The following is a 24,331-nucleotide window of genomic DNA, read 5'->3' as shown; positions in this document are numbered from 1 at the left end:
CCCCGATGTATCAACTTCTACCACAAGTCCCAGCCTGGTGTCCGTGCACTTGCCTCTCTCTGTGCAATATAAAAGCCTACCCCTAACCTCACCCCTACATGTTTCTCCAGGCACCTGAAAAGTATGTCCTCTTGTATTTATCTTTGCTGTCCTGGGAAAAAGACATTGGCTGTTCATTCTATCTATAGTTTTATTAACATGACGCTATTATAGCTTGGGGGGCATTGGAGTTTGGAGTTCATTTACTGTATCCTCTGTAAGAAGTTTGTATGTTCTTCCCATGAGTGTGTGGGTTTTCCCTGGATGCTCCAGTTTCCTATATTTCAAAGACGTACTGGTTGGTAGGTTAACTAGCCATTGTAAATTGTCCTGTGATTAGGTTAGGGTTAAGTAGGTGGGTTTCTGGGTAGTGCAGCTGATTGGGACAGAAGGGCCAATATATTTATTTAGAGATACAAATAAAAGATCATTTATTTGCATCTCTAAATAAATAAATATGCACATACTGTACATACATACATAAATAGCTAAATAAACAAACAAGCAAGCAAACAATCCTCTACCTAGTCATCTCTGAACCTCCTCTCCAAAGAGAAAAGCCTTGTGCTCAATATTTCCTCATAACACATGTTCTCTAATCCAGATAGTATCATGGTAAATCTTCACTGCACCCTTTCTAAAGCTTCCACATCCTTCCTGTAATGAGGTGACCAGAACTGAACACCGTACTTCGATTGTAATCTAACCTAAATTGTATAGAGCTACAACATTATATCACAGCTCTTGAATTCAATGCCCTGACTAATGAAGGCTAACACACCTTCTTAATCACCCTATCAACCTGGGCATCAACTTTGAAGGGTTTGTGGACTTAGGCCACAAGATCCCTCTTCCTCCACATTGTTAAGAATCCTTCCATTAACCTTGAATTCTACTTTCAAGATCAGCCTTAAAAAGTGTATCACTTAATACTTTACTGGCTTGCATTCCACCTGCCACTTCTCAGCCCCATTCCTCATCCATGTAATCTACAACAGTGTCCCGTTATAACACCGTTAATACAGTACAACACCTTTCTACTCTATAACACCGCCAAGTTCATGCCATCTAAAAACTTACTAACCTACCCTTCCACTTCATCATCTAGGTCATTTGTAAAAATCACTAAGAGCAGGGGTCCCAGAACAGATCCCTGCAGAAGACCCACTAGTCAATAACCTCCAGGTAGAATCCGTTTACTACTACATTCTGCTTTCTGTAGGCAAGTCAGTTCAAATCCATGTAGCCAGGTTTACCTGGATCCTATGCCTCTTGACTTTCTAAATGAGCTCATCATAGGAACCTTGTCAAATGCCTTTATTATATAGCAGTTAACATAATAGTATTAAAGCATCACCAACCGGAGCTCAAAACCACTGCTGTCTGTAAGAGATTTATATGTTCTTCCCATGACTGTGTGGTTTTCCTTCAGGTGCTCTGGTTTCCTCCCACATTTCACTAGATGTATGGATTAGTAGGTTAATCAGTCACATGAGTATAACTGGACGGCTCAGGTTCCTTTGGCCAGAAGAGCCTGTGACTGTGCTAAATAAAACAAAATAAAATCCATATATGCCACATCCACCACTCTACCTTCATCAATTTGTTTTGTTACTTCCTCAAAATAGTCAGTCAAGTTTGTGGGACATGACCTGCCCTTCACAAAGCCATGCTAACTACCTCTAATCAGACCATGCTTCTCCAAATGTTCATAGATCCTGTCTCTTAGAATCCTCTCCAGTAGTTTTCCCACAGTAAGATTCACTGGTCTATAATTCCCAGGTTTATCCCTGTTACCTTTCTTGAACAAGGGAATTACACTCTCCAGTCTTCTGATACTACTCCTGTGATTAGTGAGGACACAAAGATCATCACCAATACTACTGTAATCTCTTCCCTTTCCTCCTATAGTGAACTAAAATATATCCTGTCTTGCCCCAAGGACACCTATGCTAATGTTTTTCAAAAGTTTTAACACATCCTCTCCCTTAACCTCGACATGTTTCAACTCATTAGCTTGTCCAAGCTGACCTCACATACATCAGGGTCTGTCTCAGTGGTGAATACTGAAGCAAAGTATTTAATAAAGGCTTCCTCTGACTCCAGGCACACATTTCCTCTTTTATCCCTTAAGAGTTGTTCCCTTACTCTAGTCATCCTCCTGTTCTTCACATATGTGTAGAATACCTTGGGGTTTTCATTAATCCTACTCGCAAGGATTTTCTCATGCCCCCTTCTTAAGTCCATTCTTAAGCTCTTTAATATCTACCTTGTAACTCACAAAAGGCCTATGTGATTATTGCTTCCTAAACTTTACGTATGTAAAGTTCATCATGAAATATTCTATCACTCGTATTAATTTTGTCCCTTCTCAATGGGACAAACCTATCCAGAACCACATGCAAGTGTTCCCTAAACCCATAGCCTTAGCAAGGATAGGAGCAGGCAGTATGGGAAAGTGTGTAATTTGGGGAGGCTAATTATGAAGCTATTAGGTAGGAATTTGGGAGAAAAAATGGGAAACTGATGTTCTCAGGAAAATGTGCAGTGGAAATGTGGCAATTATTTGGGGTAACTAGAGAGAGAGTAGGACCACCACTGAAGGATAAAGGGAGTAATATTTGCTTGGATGCAAATGATGTGGGTGAAGCTGTAGCAAACACTTTATATCAGCAGTTATCAAGGAGAAGGTTGTGGAGGTTAAGAGATCAGTGCTAAACATATTGATATACTAGGGCAATTTGAGGTAAAGGAGGAGCGAGTGTTGGGACTCTTTTTCAGAGCATTAAGGTGAATAAGTCACCAGGACTTGATGGGATATACCCCAGGTTATTCAGAGAGGTGAGAGCAGAGATTACTGAGACCTTGAGCAATATCTTCTTCATGTCCTCTCTAGCCACAGGCCAGGTTTTGGAGGACTGGCCAGTAGCTAATGTTGTTCCATTATTCAAGAAGGGAACCAGGAATAATCCTGGAAAAACTATAGACAGGTGAGTTTCACAACAGTGGTAGGGATGTTACTGGAGAGAATTCTTAGGGATAGAACTTATGAACATTTGGAAAACCATAGCCTAATTAGGGAGAGCCAGCATGGCTTTTTGTGGGGCAAGTCATGCAGTACTAAATTGATTGAATTTTTTGACAAGTTGATGAGAGTGATTGATGAAGATAGTAGAGCTGTGGATGTTGTTAACACAGATTTTAGGATATTTGCCCAGATCCCTCATGAGATGCTTATTCAGAAAATTAAGATGCATGGGATCTATGGCGAATTGGCTGATTGAGTTCAGATCTGGCTTACCCATAGAAGACTAAGAGTAGTGATTGAAGGGACTTATTTCAGCTGCAGATCTATGATTAGTGATGGTCTGCAGCAATCTGAAGCCTCTGCTGTTTTGTGATGTATATAAATGACCTGGATGAAAATGTAGATAGGATGTAAGTTTGCAAAAGATACTAATATCGGTGGCAAACAATACAGCAGGATATAGATGAGTTGCAGGTATGGGTGGAGAAAAGGCCAATGGAGTTTAACCTGGCCAAATGTAAAGTGTTGCATTTTGGTAGGTCAAATGCAAAGAGATAGTACACTGTTATGGGCAAGTTCCTTAAGAGTGCTGTTAATTAAGGCATGCAATTAAGGTGAGAGGAGTTAAATTCAAAGAGATGTGAGGGGCAAGTTCTTTTACACAGAGAGTGGTGAGTGACTGGAATAAGCTGCCTGAGGTGTGATAAAGGCATAAGCATTAGAGACTTTAAAGCAAAGCTGCGAAGTTCGAATAAAATCTTCTTTAACTGCAGTTTACCGACTCCGTGTCGTTATTTCAGCGCTGCGTGTAGCATACTGCTGCAATTGGTGACCCCGATGGTCCAAGCGATATTTGGACCGGAGATGAACGACGCCGCATCTGTTCATGCAGTTTCATTGAAACTCCCAAGCTTCTGGATGCTGCGACCTCACCTGTGGTTCCAGCAAGCAGAAGCCCAATTCCACATTCGGCAGATAACCTCAGAGGATACATGTTACTACTACGTGGTGAGCTCCCTCGACCAGGACACAGCAGCCCAGGTTGAGGAGTTCGTACAGTCTCCCCCAGCGGACGGCAAGTACACGGAATTCAAAGCCCTGCTCATAAGGACTTTCGGACTCTCATGGCGCGAGCGGGCTGCCTGTTTACTGCACCTGGATGGTTTGGGAGACAGACCTCCATCGGCTTTAATGAATGAGATGTTGTCTGTGGCCGGAGGACAGAAGCCCTCCCTCATGTTTGAGCAGGCATTCCTGGAGCAGATGCCCGAGGACATACGCCTGCTGCTGTCTGACACGGATTTCAGCGAACCCTGGAAGGTGGCAGCCCGGGTGGACTTGCTATGGAACGCCAAGAAGGTGAGTGGGGCGTCTATCGCGCAGATCACCATGCCACTCTCCCAGCAGCAAACCAGACCCGGCCCAGCCACAGAGCCTGCTAACCCCAGAGGCAGGGGTGGGGAGCCCAACGAACAATGGTGCTTCTACCACCGGCGGTGGGGCGCTGTAGCCTGCCCTGCAAGTTCCTGGGAAATGCCAGGGCCAGCCGCTGCTGATGGCTACGGTGGCTGGCCATCGGGATAGCCTCCTGTATGTGTGGGACAAGTGGTCGGGACGCCGTTTTTTGGTCAACACCAGTGCCGAGATCAGCATCTTACCTCCAACGAGTTACGACACCCACAACAGGGCACCGGGTCCCCCCCGAGGGCCGTGAACGGCAGCACGGTAAGGACCTACGGCACCCATACGGTGCAGCTAGAGTTCGGCTCCAGCCGGATCACGTGGGACTTCATACTGGCCGCCGTAGCCCAACTGCTTCTGGGTGCGGATTTTTTGAAGGCTCACAGCCTACTGGTCGACCTGCCCAGGAAGAGACTGGTCCACACCGAGACCTTTCAGACGTTCTCCCTGGGTGAAGCCCAGTTGCCAGCCCCTCACCTCGACTCCATCACGCTGTCCGACAGCAACTTCACCAGGGTCCTGGTGGATTTCCCATCGGTTCTGGCACCGCAGTTCACGGCAGCCGTGCCCCGACACGGCGTACAGTACCACATCCTGACCAGGGACCACCCCTCCACGCTCGTGCTCGAAGGCTTCCCCCGGACAAGCTCCGACTGGCGAAGGAGGAGTTCAAGAGGATGGAGGAATTGGGGATCATACGTAGGTCCGACAGCCCATGGGCCTTCCCCCTGCACATGGTGCCCAAAGCGATGGGGGGCTGGAGACCATGTGGCAACTACTGCAGGCTGAACGAGGCTACAACACCGGACCCACTACCCTGTGCCGCACATTCAGAATTTTGCAGCAAACCTGCATGGCGCACAGATCTTCTCCAAGGTAGACCTCGTCCGAGGGTACCATCAAATCCTGATGCATCCAGACGACGTCCCCAAAACGGCACTCATCACCCCGTTCGGCCTTTTCGAGTTCCTCCACATGCTGTTCAGCCTGAAGAATGCCGCACAGACGTTCCAGAGGTTAATGGACGCGATGGGACGCGACCTGGACTTGGTTTTCATCTATTTGGACGACATCCTCATAGCAAGCAGCAGTCGTCAGGAGCATCTGTCCCACCTCCGTCAACTCTACGCCCGACTGAGTGAATGCGGTTTAACAATCAACCCGGCCAAATGCCAGTTCGGGCTTGACACCATCAACTTCCTGGCCCACAGGATTACTAAAGAGTGGGCAACCCCTTTGCCCACTAAGGTAGACGTAGTCCGACATTTTCCCTGACCCACCACAATCAAAGGCCTTCAGGAATTCGTGGGTATGGTCAATTTCTACCACCGCTTCCTCCCTTCAACTGCCCGAATCATGCGCTCCCTGTTCGCCCTGATGTCGGGTCCAGGCAAGAACATTACCTGGGACGAGGAGTCTGCCGCCGTTTTCATTAAAACGAAAGAAGCCTTGTCCGCCGCGATGCTAGTGCACCCCAGAATGGACGTCTCTACCGCCCTCACAGTGGACGCATCTAACACGGCAGTCGGTGGGGTACTGGAGCAACTCATTGCAGGTCGCTGGCAACCCCTGGCGTTTTTCAGCAAACACCTGCGACTGCCCGAGCTCAAATACAGTGCGTTCGACCGGGAACTGTTGGCGCTATACCTGGCAATCTGGCGTTTCGGGTACTTCTTGAAAGGTAGGCCCTTCACCGCGTTCACGAACCACAAGCCGCTTAACTTTACGTTCACGAAGGTGTCCGACCCCTGGTTGTCCCGCCAGCGGCGCCATCTGTCCTACATCTCTGAATACACAACAGATGTCAGGCACGTCTCGGGTAAGGGCAATGTCGTGGCGGACGCACTCTCTCGCCCTACCATTCATGCCCTTTCCCAAAGGGTAGACTCTGAGGTGCTGGCAGAGGCACAACAGACAGACGAGGAGATCCCTAGTTACAGAACCGCAGTCTCCGGTTTGCAGCTCCAGGACCTCCCCGTAGGCCCAGGTGAGAGGACCCTACTCTGTGACGTTACCACCAGCCAACCCCGTCCCGTTGTCCCGGCAAACTGGCGGCGCCGTGGTTTCAACTCCATTCATAACTTAGCGCACCCCTCCATCAGGACAACCGTCGGGATGGTCTCCAGCAGGTTCGTTTGGCACGGTCTCCGCAAGCAGGTCAGTGAATGGGCCAAAACGTGCATGCACTGCCAGACGGCCAAGTTGCAGCGACACACCAAAGCTCTGCCGCAGCAGTTCCACCACACCCACCGACGTTTCGACCACATTCATGTGGATATCAGGGGCCCCCTGCCAGTGTCGCGCAGAGGGCGGCACCTCCTCACTATCGTGGACCGGTTCATCAGATGGCCAGAGGCGATCCCGCTCACCGACACCACCTCCGAATCTTGCACCCAGGCAATGATCACCACCTGGGTGTCCCGCTTTGGTGTACCGGCCCACATTACCTCCGACAGAGATGCCCAGTTCACCTCCAGCCTGTGGTCAGCTATGGCCAGCCTTTTGGGGACACAGCTGCACCACACAACTGCCTACCACCCACAGTCGAATGGCCTGGTGGAGCATTTCCACCATCACCTAAAGTTGGCTCTCATGGCCCGCCTGCGAGGAGCTAACTGGGTGGATGAGCTTCCCTGGGTCCTACTTGGCATCTGCACGGCGCCCAAAGACGATCTGCAGACCTCGTCAGCCGAGTTGGTGTACGGCGCACCCCTGGTCGTCCCCGGGGAGTTTATACCAGCCCCAAGAGGGCATGACGAAGAACCTGCAGCAGTCCTGGGCAGACTACGCTAGAGGCTCGGCAACCTGGCCCCCATACCCATTTCACAGCATGGGCAGAACCCAACCTGCGTACCCAAAGACCTGCAGAACTATAAGTTTGTGTTTGTACGAAGGGGCGGGCATCGTCCACCGCTGCAACGGCCCTACAAGGGGCTGTTTACGGTGATCAGGGACAACGGGTCCACGTTCGTGCTGGACGTTGGGGAGAGGGTGGAGGTTTTCACGGTGGACCGCCTCAAACCGGCCCATGTGGACGTGGCGCAACCGGTCGAGTTCCCAGCACCGCGGTGCATGGGCCGACCTCCCAAACAAGGTCCAGCCCAGACTGTGTATCGCTGGTTCTGGGGGGGAGGGGGTTATGTGGCACCCACTTCCTAGCGCACATGAACCAGCTCACAAATAGCCAGCGCGCTGGCATAAAGGCCAGTCCCAAAAGGGCGCCAGGTCTGCTTCACTAACAAAGGGAAAAGCTCGCGCGGGACTGTGAATACATGCCTCCTACAGCATCCGCGCCTGGGGAGGGCGGGATCAGGGAGGCTTTAAAGCGAAGCCGCGAAGTTCGAATAAAATCTTCTTTAACTGCAGTTTACCGACTCCGTGTCGTTATTTCAGCGCTGCATGTAGCACACCGCTACAATTTACTCTTTTCTTTCAGATCATTGTCTTATTGCATTATCCAACTTTTATTAAGTTTCAGCTGATGGACTGCTACCCTAACATTCTGTAAACTATCTTCAGACAATTTTGAATTCATTCTTCCATCAATGATTGCAAGCTGTCCAGGCCCTGAGGCAGCAAAGCAACCCCAAACCACTATGTTTCACGGTTGAGATGAGGTTTTAGTGTTGGTCTGCAGTGCCCTTTTTCCTCCAAACATAGCAATGTGCATTTCTGTCAAAAAGTTCAACTTTTGTCTCATATGTCCACAGAACATTGTCCCAGAAGTGCTGTAGAACATTCAGGTGGTCTTTTGCAAACTTGAGGTGTGCAGCAAAGGTTTTTTTTGGAAGAGCAGTGGTTTCCTCTGTGGTGTCCTTCATGAACACCATTCTTGTTCAGTGTTTTACTTACAGTGGACACGTGAACAGAGACATTATCAAGTTTTAGAGATTAGAACATAGAACATAGAATAGTACAACGCAGTACAGGCCCTTCAGCCCACAATGTTGTGCTACTTAAACCCGGCCTCCCATTTAATCCCCCACCTTAAATTCCTCCATATACCTGTCTAGTAGTCTCTTAAATTTCACTAGTGTATCTTCCTCCATCACTGACTCAGGCAGTGCATTCCACGCACGACCCACTCTCTGAGTTAAAAAACCTTCCTCTAATATCCCCCTTGAACTTCCCACCCCTTACGTTAAAGCCATGTCCTCTTGTATTGAGCAGTGGTGCCCTGGGAAAGAGGCGCTGGCTGTCCACTCTATATATTCCTCTTAATACCTTGCATACCTCTATCATGTCCCCTCTTATCCTCCTTCTCTCCAAAGAGTAAAGCCCTAGCTCCCTTAATCTCTGATCATAATGCATACTCTCTAAACCAGGCAGCATCCTGGTAAATCTCCTCTGTACCCTTTCCAAAGCTTCCACATCCTTCCTTTAGTGAGGCGACCAGAACTAGACACAGTATTCCAAGTGTAGCCTAATCAGAGTTTTATAGAGCTGCATCATTACCTCGTTACTCTTAAACTCTATCCCTCGACTTAAAGCTAACACCCCATAAGCGTTCTTAACTACCCTATCTACCTGTGAAGCAACTTTCAGGGATCTGTGGACATATACCCCCAGATCCCTCTGCTCCTCCACACTACCAAGTATCCTGCCAGTAACTTTGTACTCTGCCTTGGAGGTTGTCCTTCCAAAGTGTACCACCTCACACTTCTCCGGGTTGAACTCCATCTGCCACTTCTCAGCCCACTCCTGCATCCTATTAATGTCTCTCTGCAATCATCGACAATCCTCTACACTATCCACAACACCGCCAATCTTTGTGTCGTCTGCAAACTTGCCAACCCACCCTTCTACCCCCACATCCAGGTTGTTAATAAAAATCACGAAAAGTAGAGCATTTCAAATTCTGCTGTTGGTGTGATCCTTGCAGGATGTCTGCTCCTAGGGAGAGTAGCAAGGGTACTGAGTTTCCTCCATTTGTAGACAATTTCTCTTACTGTGGATTGATGAACACTCAGGTCTTTAGAAATGCTTGTGTGGCCTTTTCCAGCTTTATGCATCTCTACATTTCTTCTTCTAAGGTCGTCTGTCTGGAAGCTGTTTTGATTGAGGCATGGTGCACATAAACAGATCTTTCTTGAGAAGAGTCGGCTCTATCAGTGACCTGACTTTTGTGTATTTTTTATAGGGCAGGGCATCTCTACAACCTATACCTCCAATCTCATCTCATCGATTAGAACACCTGACTCCAAATAGCTTTTGTACAAGGCATTACCCCAGAGGTTCACATACCTTTTCCATCAAATACCTGAGATATTGGAACATTTTTCAAAATAATTAAATAAATAAGTATAATGTATTTTGTGTTGTTTATTTAATTGGGTTCTCTTTAACTAGTTTTAGGACTTGCATGATGATCTGATCACATTTTAGGTTATTTATGCAGAAATAGAGAAAATACACCAACTTTTTAGCACCACTGTATATTAATCATAACAAAGCTAATTTGCTCAAGTGATATCAGAAATTTTCTGTCAGGAAAGGACAGCCACTCAGTTTACTTTTTCACTTGATAATAATGAAGTTTTTTGAGAAAGTAGACACAGTGGGTCATAATTTACCAGACAAGACATAGCACACAAGATCAACTGGGTCCAGAGGACCAATGTAATTGGGTATGTCATACTTTCACATTGGATAGCAAGGCATGAACTGCAATGGGGCTAGAACAGCATATTGCAAAGATCAATGTCCTCACCCCAACCCAACACAAATCACTCATGATTGACTTTGACAAAACTTCATGGATTTTAATTTTAATAGGATATTTTAGGAATACAGAGAAAGGAGGGTGGAAGTTATAATTTATTTGATGATTCTTGGGGATCTCAATCAAGGGAATCATTCATGGGTAATGTAATACTTTGGCAGGTTGGTAGTATTAAGTAAAGTATGGACACAATGCGTAGGTGGTTCCAACAACTGTCAGCAAGTGAAAAAGATGATGCTGCAAATTGATGAGTAATGTTAATAAGGCTAAAAGAAGATCTTTTCTGCTTGTTTTTCAGAAATATTGTTAAAAAATATAATTGAAAAAATAACTATTGTAAAAGAGATTAAAGCAGCTAACAAGACTTGCAAAGGAGTCATGAGCCAAATAATATTCACCACCTCTTCACTAACATATGATTTTTAGACTTGTTTACCTTCCCCTATTTTGAAAAATCAACTTCCCACCAGTTACTTAATTCTGTTACACGAGGAAATCTGCAGATGCTGGAAATTCAAGCAACACACAAAAATGCTGATGGAACGCAGCAGGCCAGGCAGCATCTATAGGAAGAAGCACTGTCAAAGTTTCGGGCCGAAACATCGACGAAGGATCTCGGCCCGAAACATCAACAGTGCTTCTTCCTATAGATGCTGCCTGGCCTGCTGCATTCCACAAGCATTTTTGTGTGTTACTTAATCCTGTTATCATGTTTTAAAACTAAATTTAATAATGAAGCTTACTGTTTTATCAATAATTTCTTTATTTATCTCTTCTGGTGCTCAAGATTCTGGACATGAGGCTCCCTTGTGTCAATTTCTTTTATTAATTCATCTTTCTGGTATTAATCTTTCACATCATTTAGTGGAGTGTTAATTCAGAATGATAATCTAATATACCGATTTAAGATTGGTTTTTGTTTCTTGCAGTCATGGCAATAAAGAAGTATTCTCCTGTCGAGGGATTAAATTAGCAGTGGACTGGTTTTTGGAAAGGGCCCATAAAGATATTACTGTGTTTGTGCCTGCCTGGAGGAAGGAACAGTCGAGGCCTGATGCCCTCATCACAGGTAATCTCAATTGGTTTGTATTGATATATGAATTAAAAATTGAGAGTGTTGTAGTTGATAGAATAGCATGATATATTCATAGTCCTGTTTCAATTTTTATTTTAGTTCTAAAATTTGAAAGAAGTTTTATACAAAATTATTGTTTGGTGTTTAAGTATTGTAATGTGTTGGAATCATAATTTTTTTCCAGCAGTTTATGGCTATGCAGCACAATCTAGGGAAGAGAAAATATTGTTCCATAGAAAAATACAGCTGGCCTGTATTTAAATAGATTGTGTATCTGTTCCTTTTAAATACTATACAACATAAATGATTTTGTTGACACTACATGCAGGCATATTTCTAGATGTAAAGTAGAAGATTGTACCTCCAGCTCTTTCTTGCCTAAAAACCAAGGAAGCCTAAAATTGCTACCTAAAAAGTATTTCTCCTATTTTCATATAAAAACAGTTGTTTTTCACATTTACCACATACTGTAGAAAAACAACAGGTCAGGCAGCATCTATGGAAAGGAACAAACAGTCGAAGGATCAGGCCAAGACCCTTCATCAATATCCCTTAATATCTACATTACAAGCTGTTCTTTTAACATAACTTTTAAATTAGGATTCCCAAACAACTTTCAGATGCTCAGTCAGATTTGATGAATATTTTTTAAAAAATGCTACAAAATGTTTGGGGTATTGGGGCAGTTAAATAAATGCTATTTGCTGAAAGATAATGAGACTTGATTTAGTGACTTGTAGGAACAAAAGTAATCTATTTTGCCTGCTATCATTTGGTGATGTTGTTGCTCTTTGACCGTGTACCTTCCGTTGTCCAATTTTCCTTAATACTTACATTACGATCTGTTCTTTTGCCTCAGTAATTGATGCATGAATGTTCACTGATGACACAAAATAGACGGGAAAGAAAGTTGGAAACAGACATAAAGATGTGTGCTGCAGCTGGATGAGCTTCAGCCCATACAGGAGAATGAGCAAACAGCATATGGAAGAATTAGGTAGTTGATCTTGTAGCACAGTTGCAAACTTGTAGGTACGATGCTGTGAGCAGCACTGAGTCATGGCTGAAGAAGGTCATAATTGGGGCTGAACATCTAAGGATACACATTGTATCTAAAAGACAGATAGATACACAGAGGAGGTGGCTCTATTGGTAAAAAAATGAAGTCAAATCCTTAGAGGTGACATGGGAGGACAGCAGGAGACGCTCATGGAGTGAGCTCTGTTTCAGATTCGCTCCATAACCTTTACTTTTTTTAACCTAAGATCACCCTTATTTAACTTATTTTTACCTACACCAAAAGATTCTTGCTACTTTTTTGGACTTAGCTTTAAGAGTTTATTGTGAATTTTTGAAGAAATGAATACAGAAATGGCTCTTAGATCTAAAGGGTGAGAACCTGGGAAGAATCCTAACGGGAACGGGGAGAAGAAGCAGACTGATCCTAAGCGCACTGAATTGACTTATGAAATGTTATTGGAGGTTTTAAATTAAAAATTTGAAGAACAATGACAAATTTTTAAACAAGATATAAAGGCTTTTCAAGATTATATGGATAAGACGGATTCAGTAGTTAACCAGCAGCAAGTTCTAATCGCAACTCTGCAAGAGGACGCTCGGAAGCGAGACTTGATAATTGAAAAACTGGAGCAGAACTTACTTTCGATGATTAAACAAGTGGAAACACTAAAGCCAAGAGTGTCGACTTTGAGAATCAGTCCAGAAGACAGAACCTATGCATAATTGGTCTCCCGGAAGGTATTGAACAAGGGGACCCCTCGAAGTACTTTGCTCAACTTTTAAAGGATGCGTTCCCTTCTGTATTCCCAGACAGTCCTCCGTTACTGGATCGCGCTCACAGAATTATGCGTCGATCACCAAGTGCTTCAGCTAAACCACCGGTTGTAATTGTCCGATTTCACTATGTGCATCTTAAAGAGCAACTTATTCGTGTGGCTCGGCGTGTAGGGATGGTCAAATTTCAAGATCACAATTTTTGATTAGTAGAGGATTTTAGTCCAGAGGTAATGAAGGGAAGGCTTCTTCTTAAACCTCTGATGTCTGAATGTTATGAGAAAAATCTAAAACCTGTGCTCTTATACCCTGCGAAGCTCAGAATATCGCCTCCGAATGCACCACGGCGTGTTTTTCTTTCTACATCTGAAGCAAGAAGCTTTCTGAATGAGAAGTTCCCTACTGCTACAGATTCTCATCTCTAATAAATGAGTGATTTTGATCGTGCAAGATGGTTTTTATTTCCAAAACCAGATTTTGTTTCTGGCTATTGGTGTAGGTTTACTCTATACTTTATACTCTAGTTAAAGTTTTTTTTTCGACGTACTGGTCTTATTATTTTACTTACTTCAACCACTATACTTTATCTTTGGTTATTATTATTAATCCTTCGAAGGTGAATTTTTTTTTTACTAAGATGGCGATTTCTTCTCTAAAATATTTTTGCTTTTTTTTATTTTGCCATTTTTTTTCTCTCGCCTTCTTCCTATAATGCATTTCTTATCACAGTTTAATTTTTTTTTTGGTTTGTTTGGGTTTTTAACCCGATTTATAAGTTACAAGAGTTACTAGTGATTAGATTTTGTTTTTTTTAAGACCAATTATATTAAGAAGTTTGGTTTTAGTATAGTGATTAGTATTTCTTTAGAGTTTGGGTGGATCTTTTTTTTATCCTTTATATATGGAGTTATCTTCTGATATGGGGGTAGATTTAGTTTCATCCTTCCTTTTTCCCAGCCTATCCCCTGGCTGGGGTGGTCTTTTTTTTCCTCTTGGGTGGAGGGGTGGGAGGTCTTTTTCTAAATCTTATGTTTCTTATATCAGTTTTTAGTTTTTTCATTTGGGCTGATTTTAAACTACAAAAATGTCCGTGATGTCGTCACTTCTGGGTCCGCCCCTTATTTTTGTTCCTCTTCCGAGTGCATGAGTTCATAATTTGGTTAACGCTTTATATACCAAAGGGTTGATTTCAGAAATATGGCTCAGACCATTAATTTTGTCTCTTGGAATACTAATGGCCTAAACCATCCGATTAAACGGAAAAAGATTTTCAAAGTATTCCAAAGACTTAATGCTCATATTATTTTTGTACAAGAAACTCATGTGAGGAAAGAGGGCAATTATCGCTTTTTTAGTTTTTGGAGAGGTCAACAGTATCATTCGAATTCGAATGCCAAAGTAAAGGGAGTTTCAATTTTTATTGACTCCTCTATTGCATTTGTCCAACATGATATCTTTTCGAATCTGAATGGTAGATTTTTGTTAATTACTGGCTTACTTTTTAACAAAAAGGTTGCTATTGTTAATGTTTATGCTCCAAATGTGGATTATCCCGATTTTTTAAGTCCTTATTTACTTCTCTACCTAATCTAAATGAATATAAGTTAATAATGGGTGGTGACTTTAATTGTTGTTTAAATCCTTTGATGGACAAATCTATATCTACTCAGACTTTACCTAATAAGTCAGCCACTTGTATTAACTCTTTTTTGACTGATAATGGAATTTTTGATATTTGGAGATTTCGGCATTCTAAGGACAAAGAGTTTTCATTTTTCTCACATGTTTATCATTTCTACTCAAGAACCAATTATTTTTTATTGACTTTTGTTTTATTCCATCGGTAATTGGTTGTAATTATGATATTATAGCCATCTCTGACCATGCTCCATTAAAACTTTCTATTAAATTTACGGATACAGCTTCTAGTGCTAGACAATGGCGATTTGATTCTACCTTACTGCAAGATCCGGATTTTATTAAATTTATGAAGGAACAGATCGATTTCTTCTTTTCAATTAGTTCCACGGATGATATTTCTTGCGGAACACTTTGGGACACTTTTAAAGCATATATATGTGGACAGATTATCTCCTACTCTGTTGGTCTGAGAAAACGCATTAAGAAGGAAACTCTTTTATTGGTTGATAAAATTAAAGAGATTGACCAGAAATATTTGATCACTCCTAGCAAGGAGCTTTACAAACAAAGGAACATCAAAGGGAACATAGTTTATTACTTACATCTTCGATTGAAAATCAATTAATGAAAACCAGATCTGATTTTTATATACATAGTGATAAATCGGGTAAACTGTTAGCTAGTCAATTGAAGAATGCTTTGGTTAAATGTCAAAATACTAAGATCCGTCAGCAGAATGGGGATCTGACAGTTAACCATGATGAGATAAATAAATCATTTCAAGATTTTTATACCTCCCTGTATCATTCCGAATTCCCTCATGATCGTAATACCATGTGTGATTTTCTTGGGAAATTGAATTTTCCAAAATTATCATCAGATGATCTTTCAATGTTAGAAACGCCTATTACGGATGCAGAAATTAAAGGGGTTATTTCCTCTGTGAATTCTGGGAAAGCACCAGGTCCAGATGGGTATACAGTAGAATTTTTAAAATGTTTTTCCGCTACTCTTTCTCCTTGGTTATGCGGGGTTTTTGAAGAAGCAATTAGATTGGGCAATCTGCCACAATCTTTTTATAGAGCTTCCATTTCTTTAATATTGAAGAAAGATAAAGACCCTACTGACTGTGTATCCTATAGACCAATATCTTTATTGAATGTAGATTCCAAGATCTTTTCCAAGTTACTGGCATCCAGGCTGAAGAAGGTATTACCCCAAATTATATCGGAAGATCAAACCGGTTTTATTAAAAATCGCTATTCTTTTTTCAATGTTAGGAGATTATTGAATATTGTTTATACTCCTTCACATGGCACTTCAGAATGTGTTATTTCATTAGATGCGGAGAAAGCATTTGATAGAGTTGAATGGCCATACTTATTTACTGTGCTTGAGAAGTTTAATTTTAGTCCGACACTCATTTCCTGGTTTAAACTGATATATCATACTCCAGTAGCCTTGGTGCTTACTAACAATCTAAGATCTCCCTTTTCTCGTTTATTTCGGGGTACTAGACAAGGCTGTCCTCTTAGTCCATTATTATTTGATATTGCTTTAGAACCCTTGACAATTGCTATCAGAGAATCACTGAACATTTTTGGCATTAATCGTGGAACAGATATACATAAGTTATCATTATATGCAGATGATTTATTATTATTTATTTCTGATCCTGAGAAATCCATTCCTGCAGTTTTATCATTGTGGCTCAATTTAGTGATTTTTCCGGGTATAAATTAAATCTTAATAAGAGTGAATTGTTTCCTTTAAATAGACAGGTTCCAATTTATGGAAATTTACCTTTTAAATTAGTTAATGACTCTTATTTACTTAGGGATTAAAATCACAAAAAACTATAAAGACTTATTTAAGGTTAATTTTTTACCCTTAACTAATCAAATTAAATGTTTGTTTACTAAATGGTCACCACTATCTTTATCTCTGATAGGTCGGATTAATGCTATTAAGATGGTTATTTTACCCAAGTTTTTATATATATTTCAAGCGGCACCAATTTTTATTCCGAAATCTTTTTTTTGCTAATGTTGATTCAAAAATTTCCTCATATATATGGCAGAATAAAAATCCTAGGTTAGATAAAATATATTTACAGAAGGCAAGGAAGGAAGGAAGGTGGATTGGCATTGCCTAATTTTAGATTTTATTATTGGGCAGTTAATATCCGATATTTGATATGTTGGTTAAAGGATTGGGATATATCTTTTAGCCCTCATTGGGTGAACCTGGAAATTAAATCTGTACAAGGGTTTGCATTGGGTTCCATTTTAGGGACTTCTCTTCCCTTTGCTCTTTCTAAATTGCCGAAACAAATTGACAACCCGATAGTTAAACATACTTTACGTATATGGTTTCAATTTCGGAAATTTTTTGGGTTGACTCAGTTTGTTTTAAATATTCCTATTGTATCCAATTGCCTTTTTTATCCTTCTATTATAGACCAAGCTTATTCAGCTTGGAAGACTAAAGGATTATTACAATTTTCCGATTTATTTTTGGATAATTGTTTTATGTCTTTTGAGCAATTATCTAATAAATATAATTTGCCTAGATTTCATTTTTTTAGATATTTACAGATTAGGAATTTCTTAAATACTGTACTTCCTACTTTTCCAAATTTTGTGTCTTCTGGTATTTTGGAGAATTTGTTTGAACTAAATCCTTTTCAGAAAGGGCTAATATCAAAACTTTACAATATAATTATGAAGATACATTCAGAACCCTTTTATAAGACTAAAAATTATTGGGAAAGAGAACTTAACCTTACTATCCCTATTGAGAATTGGGATAAAATTCTTCAATTAGTTAATACATCATCTATATGTGCTAAACATTCATTAATACAGTTTAAAGTTGTGCACAGGGCTCATATGTCCAAAGATAAATTGGCTCGTTTTAATTTCTAAATAAATCCTATTTGTGACAGATGTCATTCTGAGATAGTGTCTTTAACTCATATGTTCTGGTCATGTCCACTTTTGAAAAAATATTGGAAAGATATTTTTGATATTATTTCTGCAGTATTAAACATTGATTTACAACCTCATCCTATTACTGCAATTTTTGGTTTACCAATGATGGACTCACTCCATTTATCCTCTTCCGCTTGTCGAATGATTGCATTTCTTACATTAATGGCTAGAAGATCTATTTTGTTGAATTGGAAAGAAATTAATCCTCCTACCATATTTCATTGGTTTTCTCAAACTCTGTTATGTCTAAATTTAGAAAAAATTAGAAGTGTTGTATTTGATACTTCTATTAAATTTGAAAAGATATGGAGACCATTTATTCAATATTTTCATATGATGCAATATGACCCTGTTCCAAGCCTATTTGTTTTTCCAGTTTCGATTTTATATATGTTGAGAGGATCGGAGTTGACGACACTGATGATTTTGTATTTTTGTGAGATATTATAAACAGCCCTTTTTTTCCATTTTTTCTTTTTCTCTTTTTTCTTGTTTTTTTTTGCCTTATTAGTTATTAGATTAGTTTTTTTGCATAATTTTTTTTCTTTTTCTTTTTTCTGTTTTTTTAATGTATATTATGATATACCTAGGTTTGCCTTGTTTATTTGTATATTGTATCGTCCATGATTTGGGAATACTCATTTATACTGTAATCATTGCTTATGTATTCTTTCATGTTCAGTTGAAATGTGTATGTTTGTAATCCCTTTATCTATGTATCAATTTTATTTTGTTGATATTAATAACAATAATAAAAAGATTGAAAAAGAAAGAAAGAGGTGACATGAGATTGAAAGATGTAGAATCCTTATGTATAGAGCTAAGGAACTGCAAGAGTTAAAAGGCAGTGATAGGGTATATATATAGGTTTCCCCTGCAATCCAAAGGTAGAGCGTTCCTATGAAACAGTTTGTAATCCGAAATTTTTTAAATCGGAGAAGCAATTATCATTAATTTATATGGAAAAAATTTTTGAGCGTTCCCAGACCCAAAAAAAACCCACCAAATCAAAACAAATAACACATAAAACCTAAAATAACACTAACATATAGTAAAAGCAAGAATGATATGATAAATAAAGTAGAAATATTGTAAGTACAGTGTAGTTTCACTTATAAAACTCGGGAAGACAATGAGCCGAAATCGATTTGGCGGAAAAAAATCGGCACGTACACGCATACGCACGTATATGCATGCGCAAACAACTGCCAACACAAGGCTTCACGGTCATTGTAGTCTTTCTTGGGGTAAACGCACGTATAAAGTGGGCGTCCTTTTTTTTTGTAAAAGCGAAAATTCTGTTTGGTTAGCGAAAACTGGTACTAATGTAGGTCTTTCGTAACAGTGAGTTGTCGTAAGGCAAATGTTCGAAAAGTGGGGGCTGCCTGTATATAGGTTTCTGAGCAGTAACCAGGATGTGGGAGATAGAAATTACAGTGGGAGATAGAAAATACATATAAAAATGACAGTGTTACACGAAGGATGGGTGACTTCAATATGATTGGGAAAATCAGGTTGGTGCTGATTTTAGATCCCAAAAGGGAATTTGAAGAATGCATAGGAACTGGCTTTTTAGAGCAGCTTGTGTTTGAACCCACTAGGGAAAAGGCAATTCTGGACTGGGTGTTGTGTAATGAACCAGATTTGATTTGTGAGTTTAAGGAAAGGAACCCTTAGGAAGCAATGATCGTACTATGATAGAACTCATCCTACAGACTGAGAGGAAGAAGCTAAAATCAGATGTATCCACATTACAGTGGGTTAGAGGCATGAGAGAGGAGCTAGCCAAAGTTCATTAGAAGGGGACTCTAGCAACAATAAGGGCAGAATGACAATGGCTGGAGTTTATGACAACAAGTCAGAAAGTGCAGGATAGATTCATCCCAAAGAAGAAATTTTCTAAAGGGAGGGTGAGACAACCATGGCTGACCAGGGAAGTCAAAGACAGCATAAAAGCAAAACAAGTGGCATATAATATAGCAAAAATTAGTGGAAAACTTTAAAAGCCAAGAGAAGGCAACTAAAAAAGCAATAAGGGAAGAAAAGAATAAATATAAAGGTAAGCTAACTGTAGCGGTGTGCTACACGCAACACTGAAATAACGACACAGAGTCGGTAAACTGCAGTTACAGAAAGATTTTATTCGAACTTTGCGGCCTCGCTTTAAAGCCTTCCTTATCCCGCCCTCCCCGGGCGCGGATGCTGTAGGGGGCACGTATTCACAGTCCTGTCCTGCGCGCGGATGCTTTAGGGGGCACGTATTCACAGTCCCGCGCCGGCTTTTCCCTTACTGGTGAAGCAGACGGCGCCCTTTTGGGACTGGCCTTTATGCCGGGGTGCTGGCTATTTGTGAGCCGGTTCGAGTGCACTAGGAAGTGGGTCGCCACATAACCCCCCCCAGAACTGGCGATACACCTCCCCAATGTCCACAGTCTGGGCCGAACCCTGTTTGGGAGGTCGGCCTCTGCGCCGCGGTGCCGGAAACTTGACCGGTTGCGCTACGTCCACATGGGCCGGTTTGAGTCGGTCCACTGTGAAAACCTCCTCTCTCCCTCCAACGTCCAGCAGGAACGTGGACCCGTTGTTCCTGATCACCGTAAATGGCCCCTCATAGGGCCGTTGCAGCGGTGGCCGATGCCCGCCCCTTCGTACAAACACAAACTTACAGTTCTGCAGGTCTTTGGGTATGCAGGTCGGGTTCTGCTCATGCTGTGAAGTGTGTATGGGGGCCAGGTTGCCGAGCCTCTCGCGTAGTCTGCCCAGGACTGCTGCGGGTTCTTCCTCGTGCCCCCTTGGGGCTGGTATGAACTCCCCGGGGACGACCAGGGGTGCACCGTATACCAACTCGGCCGAGGAGGTGTGCAGATCGTCTTTGGGCGCCGTGCGAATGCCGAGCAGGACCCAGGGAAGCTCGTCCACCCAGTTAGGCCCTTTCAGGCAGGCCACGAGAGCCGACTTCAGATGACGGTGGAAATGCTCCATCAAGCTGTTCGACTGTGGGTGGTAGGCAGTTGTGTGGTGCAGCTGTGTCCCCAAAAGGCTGGCCATAGCTGACCACAGGCCGGAGGTGAACTGGACACCTCTGTCGGAGGTAATGTGGGCCGCTACACCAAAGCGGGGTACCCAGGTGGCGTTCAGTGCCCGGGCGCAAGATTCGGAGGTGGTGTTGGCGAGCAGGATTGCCTCTGGCCATCTGGTGAACCGGTCCACGATATGAGGAGGTGCCATGCTCCGCGCGACACTGGCAGGGGGCCCACGATATCCACATGAATGTGGTCGAAACACCGGTGGGTGGGGTGGAACTGCTGCGGCAGAGCTTTGGTGTGCCGCTGCACCTTGGCTGTCTGGCAGTGCATGCACGTTTTGACCCATTCACTGACCTGCTTGCGGAGTCTGTGCCAAACGAACCTGTTGGAGAACATCCCGATGGTTATCCTGATGGAGGGGTGCGCTAAGTTATGAATGGAGTCAAAAATGTGCCACCGCCAGGGTGCCGGGACGATGGGACAGGGTTGGCCGGTGGTGACGTCACAGAGTAGGGTCCTCTCACCTGGGCCTACGGGGAGGTCCTGGAGCTGCAAACCGGAGACTGCGGTTCTGTAACTAGGGATCTCCTCGTCTGCCTGCTACGCCTCTGCCAGCGCCTCAAAGTCTACCCCTTGGGAAAGGACATGAATGTTAGGGTGAGAGAGTGCATCCGCCACGACATTGTCCTTACCTGAGACATGCCGGACTTCCGTCGTGTATTCAGAGATGTAGGACAGATGGCGCTGCTGGCAGGATCAACCAGGGAGCGGACACCTTTGTGAACGTAAAGGTAAGCAGCCTGTGGTCCGTGAATGGGGTGAAGGGCCTACCTTCTAAGAAGTACCTGAAATGCCGGAATTGCCAGGTATAGTGCCAACAGTTCCCGGTCGAAAGCACTGTATTTGAGCTCGGGTGGTCGCAGGTGTTTACTGAAAAACACCAGGGGTTGCCAGCGACCCTCAATGAGTTGCTCCAGTACCCCACCGACTGCCGTGTTAGATGCATCCACTGTGAGGGCGGTAGGGACGTCCATTCTAAAGTGCACTAGCATCGCGGCGTTTGCCAAGGCTTCTTTCATTTTAATGAAAGCGGCGGCGGACTCCTCGTCTCAGGTAATGTCCTTGCCCGGACCCGACATCAGGGCTAACAGGGGCGCATGATTAGGGCAGCTGAAGGGAGGAAGCGGTGGTAGAAATTTACCATATCCATGAATTCCTGAAGGCCTTTGATTGTGGTGGGTCGGGGGAAATGGCGGACTGCATCTACCTTAGGTGGCAGAGGGGTTGCCCCGTCTGTAGTAATCCTGTGGCCCAGGAAGTCGATGGTATCAAGCCCGAACTGGCATTTGGCCAGGTTGATTATCAGGCCGTATTCACTCAGTCGGGTGTAGAGTTGACGGAGGTGGGACAGATGCTCTTGACGACTGCTGCTGGCTATGAGGATGTCGTCCAAATAGATGAAAGCGAAGTCCAGGTCGCGTCCCACCGCATCCATTAACCGCTGAAACGTCTTTGCGGCATTATTCAGGCCGAATGGCATGCGGAGGAACTCGAAAAAGCCAAACAGGGTGATGAGTGCCATTTTGGGGACGTCGTCTGGATGCATCGGGATTTGATGGTATCCCTGGACGAGGTCTACCTTGGAGAAGATCCATGCGCCGTGTAGGTTTGCTGCAAAGTCCTGAATGTGCAGCACAAGGTAGCGGTCCGGTGTTGTAGCCTCGTTCAGCCTGCGGTGGTCGCCGCATAGTCTCCAGCCTCCTGTCGCTTTGGGCACCATGTGCAGGGGGGAGGCCCATGAGCTGTCAGACTGCCGTATGATCCCCAATTCCTCCATCCTCTTGAACTCCTCCTTCACCAGTCGGAGCTTGTCCGGAGGGAGCCTTCATGCGCGGGCGTGGAGGGGTGTTCCCTGGGTCGGGATGTGGTGCTGTACGCCGTGTCTGGGCATGGCTGCCGTGAACTGCGGCGCCAGAACCGATGGGAAATCCGCCAGGACTGGTGAAGTCGTTGTCAGACAGCGTGATGGAGTCGAGGTGTGGGGCTGGCAACTGGGCTTCATCCAGGGAGAACGTCTGAAAGGTCTTGGCGTGGACCAGTCTCTGCCTCGGCAGGTCGACCAGTAGGCTGTGAGACCGCAAAAAATCTGCACCCAGAAGCAGTTGGGCTACAGCAGCCAGTGTGAAGTCCCATGTGAACCAGCTGGAGCCGAACTGTAGCTGCACCATATGGGTGCCGTAGGTCCTTACTGTGCTGCCGTTCGTGGCCCTCAGGGTGGGACCCGGTGCCCTGTTGCGGGTGTCGTAATTCAATGGAGGTAAGATGCTGATCTCAGCACCGGTGTCAACAAAAAAACGTCATCCCGACCGCTTGTCCCACACGTACAGGAGGCTATTCCAATGGCCAGCCGCCATAGCCATCAGCGGTGGCTGGCCCTGGCGTTTCCTGGGAACTTGCAGGGCGAGCGATAGTGGCGGGCTCTGCGCCCCACCGCTGGTGGTAGAAGCACCATTGTTCGTTGGTTTCCTCACCCCTGCCTCTGGGGTTAGCGGGCCCTGTGGCCGGGCCTGGTCTGGTTTGCTGCTGGGAGCGTGGCCTGGTGATCTGTACGACAGGCACGCCACTCTCCTTCTTGGCGTTCCACAGCAAGTCCTCCCGGGCTGCCACCTTCCGGGGGTCGCTGAAATCTGCATCGGAAAGCAGCAGGCGTATGTCCTCGGGCAGCTGCTTCAGGAATGCCTGCTCAAACATGAGGCAGGGCTTGTGTCCTCCGGCCAGAGACAACATCTCGTTCATTAAAGCCGATGGAGGTCTGTCTCCCAAACCATCCAGGTGCAGTAAGCGGGCAGCTCGCTCGCGCTGTGAGAGTCCGAAAGTCCTTATGAGCAGGGCTTTGAATTCCACGTATTTGCCGTCCACTAGGGGAGACTGTATGAACTCCTCAACCTGGGCCACTGTGTCCTGGTTGAGGGAGCTCACCACGTAGTAGTAACGTGTGTCCTCCGAGGTTATCTGCCGAACGTGGAATTGGGCTTCTGCTTGCTGGAACCATAGGTGAAGTCTCAGCATCCAGAAGCTTGGCAGTTTCAACGAAACTGCATGAACAAATGTGGCGTCGGTCATCTCCGGTCCAAATATCGTTTGGGCCGTCAGGGTCACCAATTGTAGCAGTGTGCTACACGCAACGTTGAAATAACGACACGGAGTCGGTAAACTGCAGTTACAAAAAAATTTTATTCGAACTTCGTGGCCTCGCTTTAAAGCCTTCCTGATCCCGCCCTCCCCGGGTGCGGATGCTGTAGGGGGCACATATTTACAGTCCTGTCCCGCGCGGGCTTTTCCCCTTGCTGGTGAAGCAGACTTGGCGCCATTTTGGGACTGGCCTTTATGCCGGCGCGCTGGCTATTTGTGAGCCGGTTCGAATGCGCTAGGAAGTGGGTCGTCACATAACCATTAAAATAAAGTGGATACCAAACTGTATTTTCAGATATGCAAAGACTAAAAGAGAGGAGAGAGTATATATTGGTCCACTGGAAGATGACGTTGAAGAAG

The 24,331-nt window shown here is 44.1% G+C and overlaps 1 protein-coding gene across 2 annotated transcripts in view; it reads left to right on the top strand.

Moving 5' to 3' along the window:
- LOC132391288 (probable ribonuclease ZC3H12C) overlaps positions 1 to 24,331 on the top strand; it is a 114,994-nt gene that overhangs the window by 66,127 nt on the left and 24,536 nt on the right. For both annotated transcript variants that reach the window (XM_059964255.1, XM_059964256.1), the window contains one exon: positions 11,180 to 11,319. In XM_059964255.1, coding sequence (XP_059820238.1) covers positions 11,180 to 11,319 — 140 coding nt within the window. The remainder of the gene's footprint in view (positions 1 to 11,179; positions 11,320 to 24,331) is intronic.

The sequence above is a fragment of the Hypanus sabinus genome, chromosome 3 (assembly GCF_030144855.1).
Source record: "Hypanus sabinus isolate sHypSab1 chromosome 3, sHypSab1.hap1, whole genome shotgun sequence".
NCBI lineage: Eukaryota > Metazoa > Chordata > Chondrichthyes > Myliobatiformes > Dasyatidae > Hypanus > Hypanus sabinus.
This window is presented reverse-complemented; position numbering and strand designations above follow the sequence as displayed.